We start from the raw sequence: 17416 nt of genomic DNA on the forward strand, positions 1-17416 counted from the left end.
CCTTTGTTATAACTCCTGGCCACCTAACTCAACCTTAATATTACCTGGCAACCCTAAATTAGATGGATGGATGGACGATGGATGGATGATTTATGGAAACATGCAGAAATGCTGAAGAGAATCTCTGACCCCTTTGTAATTCTCTCAAGCTGAATGGCACTTAGTCTGGCATTTCTAATTTTACTTCAAAATATATGGCTTTGCAATTCTGAGACAACAAAGTTGGAGGCATCACAAGTCCTGATTTCAAACTGTATTACAAAACTATAACAAAACAGTATGGCATTAATGTAAAACAAACATAAGATAGTGGAACAGACTTGAAAGCCCAGAAATAAACCCACACATATATGGTCAACTAATATTTGATAAAATAGCCAAGAATAGTCAGTGGGGAAAGGATAGTCTCGTTCATAAAAAATAGTATTAGGAAAATGGATATTCACATACAAAAGAATGAAATTGGACCCCTATCTTACACCACTCAGAAAAATTAACTTGAAACCAATTAACGATTTAAATGGAAGACCTGAAACTGTTAAACTACCGGAAGAAAACCTAAGAAAAAAACTCCCTGATACTGGTCTTGGTAACAGTTTTTTTGATATAACACCAAAAGTATAACAAAAACAAAAATCAACAAGTGGGACTGTATCAAACTAGAACGCTTCTGCAGGAATACAAACAGTCAGCAAAACGAAAAGGCAAGCTATGAAATGGGAGAAAATATTTGCAAGCCATCTATCTGATATAGGTTTAATATTCAAAATATACAATGAACTCATATAACCCAATAGCAAAAAAAAAAAAGAAAAATCCAAGTTAAGAAAGGCCCTGGCCAGTTTGGCTCAGTGGTTGGAGCATCGGCCTGTCGACCAAAGAGTCACGGGTTCGATTCCCATCAAGGTCTCGTACCTCAGTTGCAGTTTGGTCCCCGGCTCTGGTCAGAGTTGTACAGGAGGCAACCAATCGATCTCTCTCTCTCTCTCCTCTCTCTCTCTCTCTCTCTCTCTCTCTCTCCCTCTCCCTCTCCCTCCCTCCTTCCCTCCCTTCCCCACTCTATCTAAAGATAAATGGAAAAATATCCTCAGGTGAGGATTTGAAAAAAAGGATGGGTAAAGGATTTGAATAAAGGATGTCTTCCAAAGAAGACATCCAAACAGCCATGGGTACTTAAAAAGATGCTCAACATTACTAATCATCAGGAAAATACAAATCCAAACTACATAAGATATCACTTCATGCCTGTTCAAATGGCTATTCTTTAAAAAGGTAAGAGAAGGACCTCGTAATAACCGACTTCAGGCGAAGGGTAACCCCGCTGGAGAAACATATAAGTTCTGGAGATAGCAACTCAGTATCATGGCCGGCAGCCCTAGTGAAGATGCAGAAGGAAGCAGAAAGTAGACGAATGGATCAAAAAGCAGTGGTACATATACACAATGGAATACTATGCAGCGGTAAGAAAGAAAGACCTCTTATCTTTTGAGACTATATGGAGGGACCTTGAAAGTATCATCCTAAGTGAAACAAGCCAAACAGAGAAAGACAAGTTTCATATGATCTCATTTATTTGTGGAATATAATGAACATAACAGTTTGAGGAATGGGGTAGTCCCAGAGATGCGGAAGCGGGGTACAGACTGACAATCCCCTAAAGAGGGGGGAGGTGGGGGAGGGATGAACCACAGAACTTATATGCATGTGTGCATGAACAGTGGACATGGACAACAATCTGGGGAAGGGGCAGGGAGGGAGGGGGAGGGGGGAATCAGTGGGGGAAAAAGGAGAAACATCTGTAACAAAAATTAATCAATTAAAAAAATAAATAAATAAAAAATAAATAAATAAAAAGGTAAGAGAAGAGTGTTGGCGATGATGTAGAGAAAAGGAAACCCTTGTACACTGTTGATGAAAATTTAATATAGTCACTATGGAAAACAGTATAAAATGTCCTCAAAATATTAAAGATAGAATGATCATACGATCCAGCAACCCCACTTCTGGGTATATATCCGAAGGAAATGGAATCACTGTCTCAGAGAGAGCTCTGCACTCCCATGTTCGCTGCAACGTTTTGTACAACAGCCAAGATATGGAAACAGCCTAAATGTCCGTCAATGAATGAATGGGTAAAGAAAACGTGATATATATATTAATATTATTCATCCATCGCAAAAGAAAATCTGCCTTTTGCAACAATATGAATGGACTTTAAGGGCATTGTGCTAAGTCAGACAAGTGAGACAGAAAGACAAATACTGTATGATTGCACTTATATGTGGAATCTAAAAAAAGCCAAACTCATAGAAATAGAGATTGGTATGGTGGTTGCCAAGGGTTGGCGGGGGTGAGGGAAATGGGGAGATATTGGTCAAAGAACACAAACTTCCAGCTATAAGATGAATAAGGTCTGAATATCTAATATAATACTGTATTATATACTTGAAAGTTGTTAAGAGAGTAGATCATAAACATTGTAACCACAAAAAATGATAATGATATAAGGGGATGGAGATGGTAACTAACCTTATTGCAATAGATATGTGTACGTAATCATCATGTTGCACACCCTAAACCTGCATATGTCATAGGTCAAAATATCTCAATAAAACTGAAAAAAAAAAAAAAAAAACCCCACATGGTTTTGTTTTTATTAAAGGTACATGCACATGTGTTGCTCATAATTTCACAAGCACATGACACTGTTCTGCCTTCATAAGTCTGTCCATTATCAAAGAGGAGGAGAAACTTTCCTGGAGGAGGAACAGAAAGGCTGAGAGAGTGGAGAAGGCAGGCATCTCGAGACTATGTATTAGAAAGAGGTGGCATGAGGCACAAAAGAGAAAATGGAGGCTTATGATGGTGATGTCGGCCAGGCCCTGAATCAGTCTCAACATTGTGTCATTGTTTAGTTGTTATCCATTAATCAACAAATACTTTCAGAACACCTTATACTTGCCAGGCACTGTTCTAGGAGCTTAGGGCATAGGAATGAAGAAGACAATGTTCCCACTCTTACAGAGCCCAAGTTCTGAGTGGGGAAAAAAGTAACAATAAAAAAAAAAAAAAAAAAAAAGAGCAGCCCTGGCCAGTTTTGCTCAGCAGTTAGAGCGTCGGCCTGCGGTCCAGAGAGACCCGGGTTCGGTTTCTGCTAAGGGCATGTACCTCGGTTGCAGTTTGTCCCCTGCCCTGGTTGGGTCGTGCAGGTGGCAACCACTCGATGTGTCCCTTTCAAGTCGATGTTTCTCTCTCTCTCTCTCTCTCTGTCTCTCTCTCTCTCTCTCCCTCTCTCTCTCTCTCCTTCCCTCCCTCTCGCTCTAGCTGATCAAAAAATGGAAAAATGTCCTCGGGTGAGGATTAAAAAAATAGGGGCAAAGATGACTAGATAGTGAATGGGGAAGGGAGGAATATTTAATTAATATCTAATTAATCAAGTATGCGGTCCAAGGCATGGGAGAGAACTCCAGCGTGGTTAAAAGGATTTCTAGCGGTTTCAGGGAGAGGCTCAAGGCAGAAGTCAGACACCAGGGTGATGCCTCTGGGCTCCAAAGGTTCCTAGTCATGTTTAAAGGTGAACCTTTCAAAGATATACTCACCCAGCCCAGCCTGGGGGCCAGCCAGACTTCGGAGGTTATTCAGATGGTCACCCATCTTCTTGATAGTTTCACCTCCTCATCAGGAAGTGGTTCTCCAGGAAGTCACAGAGATAAGGGTCTGTGCAGGTAGAACCCAGGGGACACAGATCCCAAAAGGCCTGGTTCAGGTTTCCCAGGACCATGGGGCATCCATGGCACCCTGAGTTTTATTCACCCCACTCATCTTGGGAAGGATTCTGTGTGTCCCGGAAGAGGGTGCAGCAGCCACATTAGTCTTGCACCTTCAAGAGAGGCTTGCCTTGGCCAGTATGACTCAGTTGGTTGGCAAATGGTCTTATACACTGAAGGGTTGTGGGTTTGATCCCTGGTCAGGGCACATGCCTAGGTTGCAGGTTTGATCTTCAGTCGGTGCATACGGGAGGCAACCGATTGATGTTTCTCTCTCACATCGATGTTTTTCTTTCTTTCTCTTTCTCTTCTCTTTCTCCCCGCCCCTCTCTCCCTTCCCTTCTCTCTAAAAGTCAATAAGCATGTCCTCAGATGAAGATTTTTTTTGAAAGAATGGTGCTCTCCTTTCCAGGAGCACACCAATGCCTTTCTTCCCTTTCTTCTCCCCTCTCAAGCACACGTCTCCTAAACTCTAAGGAACCCCACACGACTCGCAACTCGGAGACCAATGGACAGCGGCAGCTCATCCTGGGCTAACCCCCTGAACCTGTCTTCAAGGTCCCCTTTTCGCTAACTTTCCAGTGAGCTAACAGCAGCCCCCCCTTGGCTCACTTTTTTTCTATCATGTTTCTAAGGAGCCAAAGCTGCCCTCCAGAGCTCTTTCCTATTGCTTCTCTCCTAAGCCTTTCCTTGTGTCACTCTCTCTCCAGCTTTAATAAGCATCCTCTTAAAAAATAATGATAACAAACAATTTAATTTTAAAAAAGAGAGGCTCGATGTCCTCAAAGTGCTCCTAGGCCTACTCCCTGAAGAAGTGGCCCACGCCCTCCATGGCCACACCGTGGCAGAGTAAGTAGAAGCTCAGACAGAGGTAGATGTAGCAGCCCCTCCAATGCTGGTTGACCAGGCAGTTGATGGCAGCCTCCACCTTAATGGAATAATTCTTTTTTGTTTCTTTTAAATATGTTTTTATTATTATTATTATTATTATTATTATTATTATTATTTTAGAGATAGAGGAAGGAAAAGGGTGGGGGCAGAGAGAGAAACATCGATGTGAAAGAGAAGCATCTATCAGCTGCCTCCTGCACATCCCTCACTGGGGACTGAGCCCGCCACCCAGGCACGTGCCCTGACCGGAAATCGAACCTGCCAAGGATGGCTGAGATGGTTCTGAAGGTGGTGACCAGAAAAGAGGTTGGAAAGTGGTCAGAGGCTGGATCCGTTCTGTCTAAATGCTGTTGAAGTGAGGCAGATCTGGGGGACCGCTGAGGGCACGGCTAGGGGATGGATATATTAGATTGTGTGCTCAAGAAAGTCATCCCTGAATAGGTAATAGTTGAGCTGAAAACCAATGATGAAAAAAGAACTATCCACACCCGGCCGGTGTAGCTCAGTGGATCGAGCAGTGTTCCATGAACTGAGAGGTCCCAGTTCGATTCCCAGTCAGGGCACGTGCCTGGGTTGCAAGCTCGATCCCCAGTGGGGTTGTGCAGGAGGCAGCCGATCGATGTTTCCTCTCACATCGATGATTCTATCGCTCCCTTCCCTTCCTTTAAAAAAATCAATAAAATCATACTTAAAAAGGAAAAAAGAGCTGTCCATATGGAAGGCTAAAACCTTGCTCTCCTCTCTTGCGTGCAAGATGGCTGCCGCAGCTTCAAGCACCACATCCTCGCATTACTTCCAAAGCAGATCTGGGGGTTTATCCTTGTAAGAATTTCTGTTTATCAGGAAGAAAAGTATTTCCCATAAGTCCCAGCACACCTCCCTTCATGTCCCACTGGCCGGAGCTAGGTCACATATCTCCTCTCCAACCCATCATGGCAAAAGAGACTGGGTTTGCAGTGATTGGTTGGGAGCAACGATGCTGGGGCCAGGGAGGGGTATCTTTGCTGAGCATGTGCTGCCCCAAACCTAAACCAGACTGGCCTCCTGTCCTTGAAGAACAGGAGTAAAGCAGTTACAAAGGCCAAGTTCAAGATATTTCATTAACCCAGGATTTATTGAACACCTATGCATGTGCCAGGTTCTGTGCCAGTGTCAGGGATAAGAAGACCTGGGTACCACTTTCCATAGATAGCATTCCACTGCTTAGAAACATTCAGTGATGGGAACTCCCTCTTTCATCCTCTTCACCATTTAAAAGGTACATGCCCTGGTCAGTTTGTCTCAGCAGTTAGAGTGTCAGCGCTCAGACGGAAGGGTCACAGGTTTGATTCCAGTCAAGGGCATGTACCTAGGTTGCAGTTTCTATCCCTGGCCCCGGTCCGGGTCATGCGGGAGGCAACCAATTGATGTGTCTCTCACATGGATGTCTCTCTCTCTCTCCCTCCCTCCTTGCCACTCTCTCTAAAAGTCAATGGAAAAAATATCCTCGGGTGAGGATTAACAAAAGATAAAATAAAAAAAGTAAAAGGTACAGTTCATGGCCACTTGCCACCCTGAAGCCTCTTCTCAACTTTTAGTTGTGAATGACTTCTCTATTCATAGCTCACATCTATTTATTTTTAAAATATTCATTGAGCCCTGGCCAGTTTGGCTCAGCGGTTGAGCGTCAGCCTGCGGACCAGAATGTCCCAGGTTCGGTTCCCTGTAGGGGCATGTACCACAAATAAATAAATAAATAATAAAGTCATGTAAAGATGCTGACTCAGACATCCTAAAAATTAAAAAAAAAAAAAATTTTTAAATAAAATATTCGTTGAACATCTGGGCCACGGAAATACAATTTTGCTAAAAAAAAAAAAGGGGGGGGTGCCCTGGCCGGTGTACCTCAGCAGTTAGTGTGGGCCCAAGGACCAAAGGGTCATGGCTTCGATTCCCAGTCATGTACCTGGGGTTTCAGGGTAGATTCAGGTCCCAGTCAGGGCATGTGCAGGAGGCAATCAATGTGTCTGTTTTAGATCGATGTTTCTCTTTCTCTCCCCCACCCCTCTTCCACTCTCTCTGAAAAAAAAATCAATGGAAAAATATTCTCAGGTGAGGATTAAAAAGAAAAAAGCCAAGGTCCATGCCCTCAGTTTCTATTCCAGTGTCATAGAGAGTTATAGCCAATTGCAAAAAAGAATATGAAATGTTACAAGTGGTGAGGCACGGGAGCTATCAGAGTACAAAGAAGGAGAGCCTGCATTCTTCCAAAGGTAGGGTGAAGGATGGTAGTGAGAGAAGATATAGTTCGTTGAAAATGTCACTAAGACAATATTTAAAGGATGAATATTTAAAGAGAAATGAAAATGGAGGTCAGGAGTTGGGGAAGAAGGAGGGTAGCCCTCCTAGAAAAATGAGCATGTGCAACGGACAAGAGGTGGGGAGAATGAGTTGGAAAAAGGAAAGGAAAGCTCAGTGTTGCTGAAGAGAGTGGAGGGGGAGAATAGAGAGGGATGAAACTATAATGGCAGGTGGAGGCCAGGTCAGCCCAGTGGTAAACTGTTGGGCTTTGTCTGGAGGGAAGCCATTGAAGGGATTGACATGTTTAGGTTTGCATTTTAGAAAAGTCATTCTTATTCCTTTGCTCCCTTTCTCACACTTCAGCTACACTACAAACAGGATGGCCAACAAGATACTGTGGCAATAGGCTGGACCAGAATAGAAGCCAAGATGTGGGTAGTGATTGAGGAGGTCCAGGATTCAGTGAATGACAGGTCTGTGACTGGCTAAGGAGGGGAGGAGTCAAGGATGACTTCAGGCAGTTCCAGTTTGGGCACCTGGAGGATGGTGGTGTCCTTCCCTGGATGGATTCTTTTTTGTACAAGTTGTGTTTGAGCTGCCTCCCACAGGGCACTGAACACAATGTGTTCATTAATTAACCCTTTTGATGACTTTTCTCCTCCCTCCCCCACCCTTCATGTCAAAGCCAGTCCCACTTTTCTCAGACCAATTTCATGCTGCTTCTTTGGGTCCACACCCACATGAACAATGTTTTTGTGCTTCAGGCTTTCCTCACTCTGTCCCTTGAGCAAAGTCTATATTTTTTGAGCCCCTACCATGAGCCAGGCACCAAAATGCAAAACAATTCCATCAGTCATCACTAATAAAGTTTTTCAGCTAATACAAATCTAAGGCATACAATCAGACATTTAATGATGTCGGCAATAAATTGCAATTAGTAATTGACACAAATTCAACTTTTCTTTCTTGCATTTGTCTTTCATTCATTAAAAAAATTCTAATCTCTTTACATTTTAAAGATTCATCTTGTGAGACAACATGATGGCACATGAGTCAGTGTCAGTTCTGGGTGTTCTCCATGTGGTCTTTTATGTGCTTTTTTTACAATATGCAATTTTACTACTTGGGGTTATCGGTACTAATTTTATATTATTGTATAGCTAAATGATGAGGCTCGGACTATACTCTGTCTCCACGTTTTATGTCGTACCATGCCTGGATGAAGCATCAAAGTGAGAATGATGAACTTAAAGGGCCTTTAAAACATCTTGAAGCAATAACTAGCCATAGACTGAAGCAGGGGCGTTTTTAAACATTACACAGGACTAAAACAATTGGACCAATTTGTCCTTTGTTCTTTTTTATTGCATTCTTTATTACATTAATACTGTTTAAAAAGAAACTCCAAAAGCACTGAACTCGGATGCCACGCTATACCAAGTCCTGCGAGGGACCTGGGTGGGACAGAACGCGCGTTTCCGCCGTCGGCGCGGAGCGTTGCGAAGACCACCGAGCACACTTGCGCTCGGTCCCTGGGAAGCGCCGTGAAATAAAAGGTTGCCTGGCAGAGCCCTCATCTGGCCCCGAGTTCTCCCTCCGGGCGGCCGGGCGGATCCGGACCGAAGTTTGCCAAGTTTTCTGGCAGGCCCGGCTGAGCAAATGCCACTGCTACCGGTCCCCTTTTGGCTCCAGTGCCACGCCAGACCCGTGGGAAGTTTGCTTCGGGGGGTCTCTGGGCCTTCAAAAAAAAAGTCCTGGAGGCGGGGTGCGCCAACCGGGCCGTCCCCCCCCCACCCCGAGGCGGGCGACGAGGGGGACCCAGCGTCCCGGGCACAAAGAAAGAGTGTGCTAACAATGTGGAATGACCTTGGAACCTCGGGACCACTTTAGGGTTTCAGTCACCCCAACTGCCCTCCCTTTCCCCGCCATCCCTTCGCTCCCGAATCCGCCCAGGTCCACCCTCTCCACCACCGCTGCCTTTTTCTGCTTTTTCTTTAAGAGACTTGTATGCACTCGGCTCAGGAGGGGCCGCGCTGGCCGTGGGGCCCAGCCCTTCCCGCCGCGCCCGGGGCCGCCCTTCCCGCCGGTGGCGGCTGATTGATGGTCCCGGCCGGCCCGGGTCCCCCGCCTCAGCTCGCCCGCGAGCCCGGCTGTGTGTTTTGGAAGCAGCGCAGCGGGCTGCAGCCCTGTGACGCCCAGAGCGGGCAGCGCCGCCCTTCCTTCCCCCCGGGCTCGGGCGGCGGCGCGGCGGGTCCAGGGCGGGCGGGGCGCAGGCTCCCGGGAGGAGGGCGCAGGGAGGGGGCGCGGGGCCGGGCGCGTCCGACTAGGCGGGGGCTCCCGGGCGGGGGCCGCGCCGCGCACGCCCAGCCCCACGGCCGCGCCGCGCCTCGCGGGACAGGTTCGGCCGGCGGGGCGGCGCCCGGCTCCGGGGAATAATGAGTGTCTGTCAGGCCGTCCCCGGGTGACTGGGCGGGGCGGGGCGGAGGCGGCGCGGGAGGCGGGGGTGGCGGGGGAAGGGCGCAGGGCGGGGTGCGTGTTTGCGCGAGTGACTCGGTCGACCCCTCCGGTGGCTGCCTCCACCCAAGTGGGTGGGGACCCGCCCAGCCCGGGCGGCCGCGGCGGCTCCCTCTCTCCTCCCTGACCCTCCCACCCCGGGTCCCAGCCTCTACTTACCCCGCCAGCCCCGGGAGGCTCGCAGAGCGAGCGGCGCCGGCGTCATGTGACTGCCCGGAGTCGGTGCCAGGAGCCAGAGGGGAGCCAGGAGCGGAGCCGCGCGGAGCCGGGGCCCGAGCCGGAGCGCTGCGTGAGCGCCCGCCGAGCAGAGCAGCGCCCGCCGCACGCGCTCCAGTCCCCGTCCCCTGCGACCGCTGCCGCCACCGCCGCCCGGACTAGAGCGCTGACATTACTGCATTCGTGGGGTTCAAGGCAGCCCACAGCCAGGCCTTTATTTCTTGTCTGCAGCGCTCAGCACCGCACCTCGAAAAGTAAGTCCTCTCTCCCTCACCTTTCCTTCTCGTCCGCCTCCTGCTGCTCCCCTTTTTTGCTTGTCCGGTCACATTTTTTTCATGGGGGTGCTCCGTGAATGGGTTGGGGGTGCCGGCGCCTGTGGGCTTGGTAAAGTGCAATAGCTCCTGGCAGCCAGGGGTGGGGGCGGAGTGGGAGACGAGAGGGAGGAAGCCCCCGGGTTCAGCGGTAGAAAGTGTGGGATTGGGGAGAGCCACCGTGAGGACCGGGGGTGCGGGTGAGCGAGGCCGGCAGCGCCCGCCGCGGCCCCGGCGAGGGCGCGGGGGGGCTCACCTGTGTGGTCCCCCGGCCGCAGCCCGCCCGCTTGTTCGCGATTCCCTCCAAAGCCCCCAAAATCTCAGTGCTCTCCGCGTGTGGCAACGTTGTTTGGAGAAAGGTAGCGGCGAGGCCGCGCTCCTGCTCCTCCCCCTCAGCCCCCCCCCCCGCGCCCTCCCCCTCCCCGCCCTCCACGTCGCCCCCCTTCTTGGACCGGGCGCGCGACGGACCGCCGGAGCAAACTTGGAACAGCCTGCCGGTACCTCTGGGAAGAAACTTGGGGCAATTGGGACTGGAGGCAGCATCCCATTCTCGGCCCTGGAGCCCAGGAGCTGCCCCGGCGTCTGGATCCCCGGGGATAGCGGAGTTTGGAGCGTCCTCCTCGGGGGCAGGAGAGAACCTGCCGCAGTGCTTGGAGCAAAGATTGCAGCGTGGCTGGAGGCGGCGACCGCCTTAGGCAGCTGCCTGCAAGTTAGGGACCAGAGCCTGGCGGGGACCGAGGGATTGGTCCCAAGTCTTTCCTGGAGATGGCAGCTAATACCTGGAATTGCCGTAGCCATTTCTTTGGCAGATAACAGATTCTTTTTTGCTTTAAATTTTACAGCAACATAGGAAAATATGTGAATGGGACTTATTTTTAATGAGGCAGGTTAAACGGAAATTGGAAATTGCTCACCTTTTTGTATTTCACTAATATAAATATTTTGCACTGGATTTTTTACTAACTCAGAAAATATTTTTCCACCAAGACACTTTAGAGATATATTGATTATATTCTCACAAGAATCTGATATATGGGGAAAAGAGTCTGTAATTATTTATTTAGGTTTAATACTTATAAGCAAAATCAAGTGAGGCATAGGGCAGTTCATTATAGTTTTTTCCACAGAAAAAAAACTATAATGTTCTTTTTTTTTTTTTAGTGCTTTATGTATGAATCTGAAGAGCATTTTATTTATAAGAGAAATCCATCTGGATGATAATCAACCCAACCCGAGTGAAGACTTCCTTTCAGGGAGACAACAATCTGATAACATTAACATCTTCAAAATTTTGCGAGTATTGTTTAAAGATTAAAGGGTGGAAGAATAAGTTTCTTCTGCCTTAAAACATGGAGTACGATAGTTGACCTTAGGCTGTTAACAGAAACCTGAAATGAGATGTTTGATTAATTTAAGCTCCCTAGAGAAACATCTCAATTTCTACAGTCAGTGGGGTTTGCTGCAGAACCATTAGAAGGGAAAAAACTAATGCACTATTAGTAAGTTCAATGAAGATACACTGTAAGGAACATTTGGCTTGCCTGAAGGAGAATGCAAGTATAAAAACTAATTTGACAATAACAAAGAAAAGTAGCTCCTTAGACCACAAAACCTTGTCAGGTATAAAACATAGCAACATAGCTTTAGAGAAAGGTGTTTTTTTTTCCCCACTGCAAAGTTTCTAAATTAAAATTCAATCTTCTGGTTGCTATAAAGACAGTAATGCCTTTTTCTTTATTTTTTAAACCTGGTGTTATGTCTACACACAGGTTCTTAAAATCTCTGAAAATGGACACCCGAGTTAAACAGTGCTAACAAAATAATGAGAAATAATGGGAAAAGGAATATAAATGGATTTTACTATTTTAAAAATACCTAAAGGAAATATTTTAGTCTATCTTTATAAAAACTGATACTCTGTTCTACAGATTGTATAACAATTTTGGATTAAATGAAATGTCTGGAACAGAATCATTCTCAAAAGGTGAATGTCTGTAGATGTGTGTACAGATGTGCAGCTGTGTGCAAAATGCAGTTGAAAAGGACAGTGAAAATTTGAGGTGACTCTAGCTGTCCCACCCACACTTTGTGTCTTAGAATTTAATTCTGTGGCTAAAAGACACTTAAAAATGGTCCAATTTTCAGTTATGTGGGATAGCCCAATTGTAATCTGAATTCTTAACAGCAGTGTTTTATCTTCATTTTCCTACTGATGCTTTGAAGCTAAAAATAATTGTTACCCTAACCGAGAATTTGATCATGGCTATAGACCAGCCACTGGGATAGGGGGATGTAGAGACAAAAGAAATCGGTAGGGAGGCTGGTGTTAATTAGGAAGATCTCTGCTGCTTGAATATGATAAAAATCCTATGTTCATTTATGTTTACTGTATGTGGAAGCTCCTATTTGTAAATAGGGCAGGTCCCCTGTATAAAGCTGGTGTTATTATTCACCCCCATAGAACAAACACCTCCACCCCCCTGTTGTTGTCTTTAAAAACTCCAGCTGCTCATGAATATAGGGTCAGGGAGGGCCGGCTAAATGTTTCTCTGTGCTTTCTCTCCAGCACAGCCAGCAGAGCTGTTTCCTGTTCTTTGTTTCAAGGCTGGGGTTTGCGTCATACATTCCAAGTGGCATATGTGTGCTCTTTCCTGTTTCAGGCTGTTTTCTGGTAGATCAGTAGCCCAGACTAGGCCTTGGTCCCTGCCCCTAAACTCCCTATCCCCACCCAGGGAGTTATCATGTCTCTACACACTTGCTATTGCTTAAGATGCCCATGTTATGTCATAATGAGAAGTCAGTTAACCTTTTTACATACACCCTTTGCCTCCAGTGTGTTTATATGGGTGAATAAAGACTTATACCTTTTTAAAATTTATCATTGCCAATTGTGATTTGAGAAATGTGTGTGAATATTAGCTAAAAGTCTAAAGGAGGTTGTTTTTTGGTTGGTTGGTTGGTTGGTTTTTATTCTTGTTTTGAGGTGCATAAGGTGTTTGTTTTGAGATAGGCATTTTGCCCTGAAGCTGTCAATTTTGGATCAGGATTATCACCTTGCAGTTTAGAAAGACCTACCCTTATCTGAAAGATGTGGCCCATCCTTGTTCACATTTAACAAGGGACGCTCAAGGCATCAGAAGCTTCACTGGATGGAGACTTAAACAGTCTTGGCAGCCTGGGCTGACTTGAAAGTCTTGCTTATGTTAAGGAAGAAATCTTTAGAAAAAGTATTAAAGCAAAACAAGATATATTGGGGGGAAAATCCCAGGTTCATGTCTTTTTAAAGACAAATGCTTGAGTACTAGGATACTTTTTTTTAAGGACAAAGATTTGACTGTCTTCTGCATCTGATTTTCAAACTATTCTAAGAATAAAAGGGTCAAAGAAAAGGAGATCTGGAAATAAGAAATTAATTTAATGATAATTTGGGAAATTTTAATCTTATATTTTGAAAACAGGAGAAAACTCTATTTTTATTGTTTTACAATAACATTTTTTTATAACCCCATTTTAAATGTACTTATTTATTTAGGTATATTCTGTCAGTTGTGCGTTAACAGATTTCTGGGTTAACTATTTAAAACTTGCCTTAACAAATTATTTTTCTCTTGGTTGTCCAGAAACTACATTTTAAAGAAATGGTTGGAAAAGAAAACTTGGCAAATTTCTTTTTGAAAGTTCTTATTTTGGGATTTTCTTTAAAATCTAAAGGAATTATTTAGTGTTCTATAATAGAATTAATTGAAAGAGTTGCTGAGGCAGCAAGTCAGGCCCTATCCTTCCAAAAATTGATGATAATAGTACTTCGTTTTTAATGTCTTGTTTCACCACATTTTTTCTTTATGGATAAATATATAATATGATGTTAAGAAAACTACTAGGATCAAATAGTAGGCTACTGATGACCTTCTTTGAAAAAAGATGGGAAGTTTCTCCCACCTTTTCCAAAAAAATGTTTTGGAAAGTTTCAATAAGATTTTTTTTTTCTTCTTTGGAAGAAGCAAACTTGAAATCTTAGCTGACTTGGAGGACAAGAGGCCTTTAAACTAAAATTCATAAATAACCCAAATTAAAGCAGGTTTTTTTGTATTGTTTTAGTTCCAATGTTGTTAACAATCCAAATAGATTTGGTAGACTGAGTTTTTTCTTTCTTTATTGATTTTAGAGAGGGGGGGAAGGGAGAGGGAGAGATAGAAACATTGATGAGAGAGAGCATCGATTGGCCACTTCCTGCATGTCCCCCCACTAAGGATTTGGCCCCCAACCTGGGCATATGCCCTGACTGGAATAGAACCTGCGACTTCTTGGTGTGTGGGTAGACGCTCAACCACTGAGCTACACCAGTGGGGTGGTAGAATGAGTTTTTTATTTGGCTTACCCCAAATCATTATTCCCTTCTCATTTGTGGGGAGAGGGAGGTGGTTAATAAAAATGATTAGGATCTAATATAGTCTATCAGAAAAAAATTCTGCAAGTTTCTAAATGCTAAGCTAAACAATAGAGGGAAATGATAGTTTGAAAGTTACTGTAATTACAAAAGAAAATGGGAACAATAGTTTTATCAATTATATTTTATCTCCATCTTCCTTTAGATACTTGCCATCTTAATAGTTCCAAATCAACATTTTTGCTGAAAAATGAACAGCTTTCTTAGGTGGTATTTCTTACTCTGTTTTCACACTCACTTGTGTTGAAGGAAAAACATAAATATAACAACCTCATCCTCTTAATACTAGGAATTACATTATTCTGGAAACTGGGTTTCTTTCGGAAGTGCTTCATTTATCATTGATTCTAGCTTAAAAAAAAAAAATCCCTAGACTCATAAAACAATTGTTACCTGTTTTGCTAATATAGAATACTCTAGTCAAAATTCATCTTGGAAGGGAAGGATTATGATGGTTTTAGCATTCTCATTTTCCAGCTGGATCTGTCCCTTTCTTAGACCCGGTTTGTCATCTGAAGCAGAGCTCAAGACAGGAAACCAGACAGCAGGCTACCCGGATAGGGGATAGGGGAGAACATTGTCCAAAGGAGGTAGTTCTGCTTCCCTGCCACACCCCACCCTAGAAACCCCGCCTCCTTCCCTGAAATTTAACAATAATAAAAGAGACATAATGCTAGAGAGACAGTTTCTGAACCACAACTAGGACTGTTTTCTCCCAAATTAAAAAATACCCTCTTAACTGGCTCTATGCTTTTTCTAGAATGTCATTATAGTTCAATGGAACATTTAAAAAAATGTATCAGTATATTCTGTATCCCTTTGTCAGAATATTTAATAGTAAAGTTCTTTCTCCAGTAAAACAGGTTCCTGGAGCTTTTTGAAACTCACTCCATTGTGTTGGTAGGCCGAATACATTATCATTTCCTCTGTCTAATTATTAGGGGAACTGGAGACAGAATGTAGCAAGTCAAGTGGCCCTTCAGCCCATGCATTCCTTATAACCCTGGGTCTGGCCGTTCCCCTGATTTCCATGAAGGGGGTATTTCTTGAGGCTGCCCTCTTCCAGAAGGACCCTGACCAGCAGAGATTAGTTTGGGACATGCCCAAAATGGCTACCAATCTCTGGCAGCTTGAGGATCTCCAGGGATGGCCTGGAGCTAGTCTCAGCCCAGATCAGTGGAGTGTGGCCAAATCTAGACAAATGATATCAAGTGGACATGGAGGTCAATGTGTCTACCCTGGAGAGCGACCTGGGAATCAGGTGTGGGTTTTTTCTCCTTTGGCCTATATGTTCTACTTTCTACTAACTGCTGTTCTTTGAGTCTAATCACTGAAATCTACTCCTTTATCTGCTCCTGCACTTTACACCCTGGTACCTTCCAAAGTGTTGCACCCCAAAACTACTTTCATTAGTTCAAGTTCCTGTTCTGCTTAGTTCTCCAAACAAGGGAGTTTTTCTCTCCTGGGCCTCCAGAAGTTTTCACGTTTACTTTGTGTTTTAGGTTTTAAAACATAATTTTTCAGGCCAGTTTCACTGGCCCCCTGGGGCAAATTCTGTGTGTGCCGCACCTGGAAGAAGGTCATTCTGAGGCCTTTGGCCTTCATTTTTTCCTAGCATGTGAGAAGTATAGATTGACATCCATTCATTTATTCATCTCACAAGTATTCATTGGGCACTTACTCATTAGAGCTAATCTCAAATTATGTGCAGTTGTTCTTCTTAGTTGTGCCACAGGATGGAGTTGGTCCAGAGCCCTCCAACCCGAAAGGTGTTTTGAAATCTTAATTGCCCACTGGAACTTCCCCATGACCCTGCCTAGCCTGGGCCATTGTGGCACTGCACACATCCCACACCCTCCGTACCAGGGAGTGACCCTAGTGTGAGATGATTTTACTTAAAAGCTGGTCCCACAGCACAGACTGAAGCAGAACAGAAAGAGCCCTGATCTGCAGGCAGACACACTTTTGTTCTTGGCTGCAGCTCCAACCAGCTCTGCGAATTTGGGCGAGTCATTTCACCTCTGTTCCTCCATTTCCTCATTTCTAAAATGGGGATGAGGACCTGACCCTTCCACCTTTGTACAGTTATTATGAGGATTTCCGTATTTACTTGAGTAAAGCTGCCAATTTTTCTGAGCAGTTTTATGGACCAGTTGCAGGTGCATTGGCTAGGAAGAATAATAGCCTAATTTGGGGCCTTCAGAATGTGTCTTTTGATCTTGTGTCCAACCATGCACTCTACAAGAGAGGGCAGGCATCAGGGACCAGTTGGGAGGGGCTGAAATCGCAGCTACTGTAAATACACTCTCCCCGAATGCCGTATGTCCCATGGACAGATCTGTTCACAGAAATCACTATCCAGCTATTGCTGTTTGTCATGTGATGTTGTCCTGTGCCCTGGGGAGGTAGTAGAGTGGGGTGCCAAGCGCACCAGTCTTAAAGTCAGACTACTTTGGGTTCAAATCCAAGCTTTACAACTTAGCAGCTGTGTGATCTTGGACAGGTTACTTGGCCTCTCTGTTCTAGTGTTCTCATCAGTAAAATGGTAGTACTACCTTCATGGGCTTTAAAGGACACAGTCTATGTGAAGAGCAATACCTGGAGATTGGCAATCATAAAAGTGGTTAAGGATCAACAGGAAACCCCTGGCTTTCCTTGGTCAAGTAAAGTATCCTTTAAAAACAAAACCTAGTGTTTTTTTGTTACACACTCACCCTTCCTCCCTCCTTCCTCATGCAGTTGCCTCTTATTTTCTCTCTTTTTTCTATTTTAGGCTCTAAAACAGAGTAGAGACCTTGACACTAGACTTGTTTAGAAGCTCTCTCTGGGGGGTTGGGGGGGGGAGTAATAAAAAAATAATTTGAGGATAAAACCGATAAGGTTTCTGGAAGACCCCTAACAGGCAAGGTTAAGGTTAGGAGCAAAGTTATTTTTTAGAGTTTAGTTTGCTTTAGGGTAGGTACCTTCATCCCCATTAAGGGAGATTTCAA

At 44.9% G+C, this 17416-nt stretch overlaps 1 protein-coding gene across 3 annotated transcripts in view; it reads left to right on the forward strand.

The window, feature by feature from the left end:
- The first annotated feature begins 9778 nt into the window (after positions 1 to 9778).
- The window catches only part of KLF3 (Kruppel like factor 3), a 37724-nt gene continuing 30086 nt past the window's right edge, over positions 9779 to 17416 (forward strand). Inside the window, exons 1-3 of one of the 3 annotated variants that reach the window (XM_036282087.1) lie at positions 9779 to 9922; positions 11141 to 11272; positions 11908 to 11963. In XM_036282087.1, the coding sequence (XP_036137980.1) occupies positions 11931 to 11963 (33 nt within the window). In that variant the 5' untranslated portion in view covers positions 9779 to 9922; positions 11141 to 11272; positions 11908 to 11930. The remainder of the gene's footprint in view (positions 9923 to 11140; positions 11273 to 11907; positions 11964 to 17416) is intronic. The other 2 variants (XM_036282103.1, XM_036282121.1) reach the window with 2 other exon arrangements.

The sequence above is a fragment of the Molossus molossus genome, unplaced genomic scaffold (genome assembly GCF_014108415.1).
Source record: "Molossus molossus isolate mMolMol1 unplaced genomic scaffold, mMolMol1.p scaffold_m16_p_1, whole genome shotgun sequence".
NCBI lineage: Eukaryota > Metazoa > Chordata > Mammalia > Chiroptera > Molossidae > Molossus > Molossus molossus.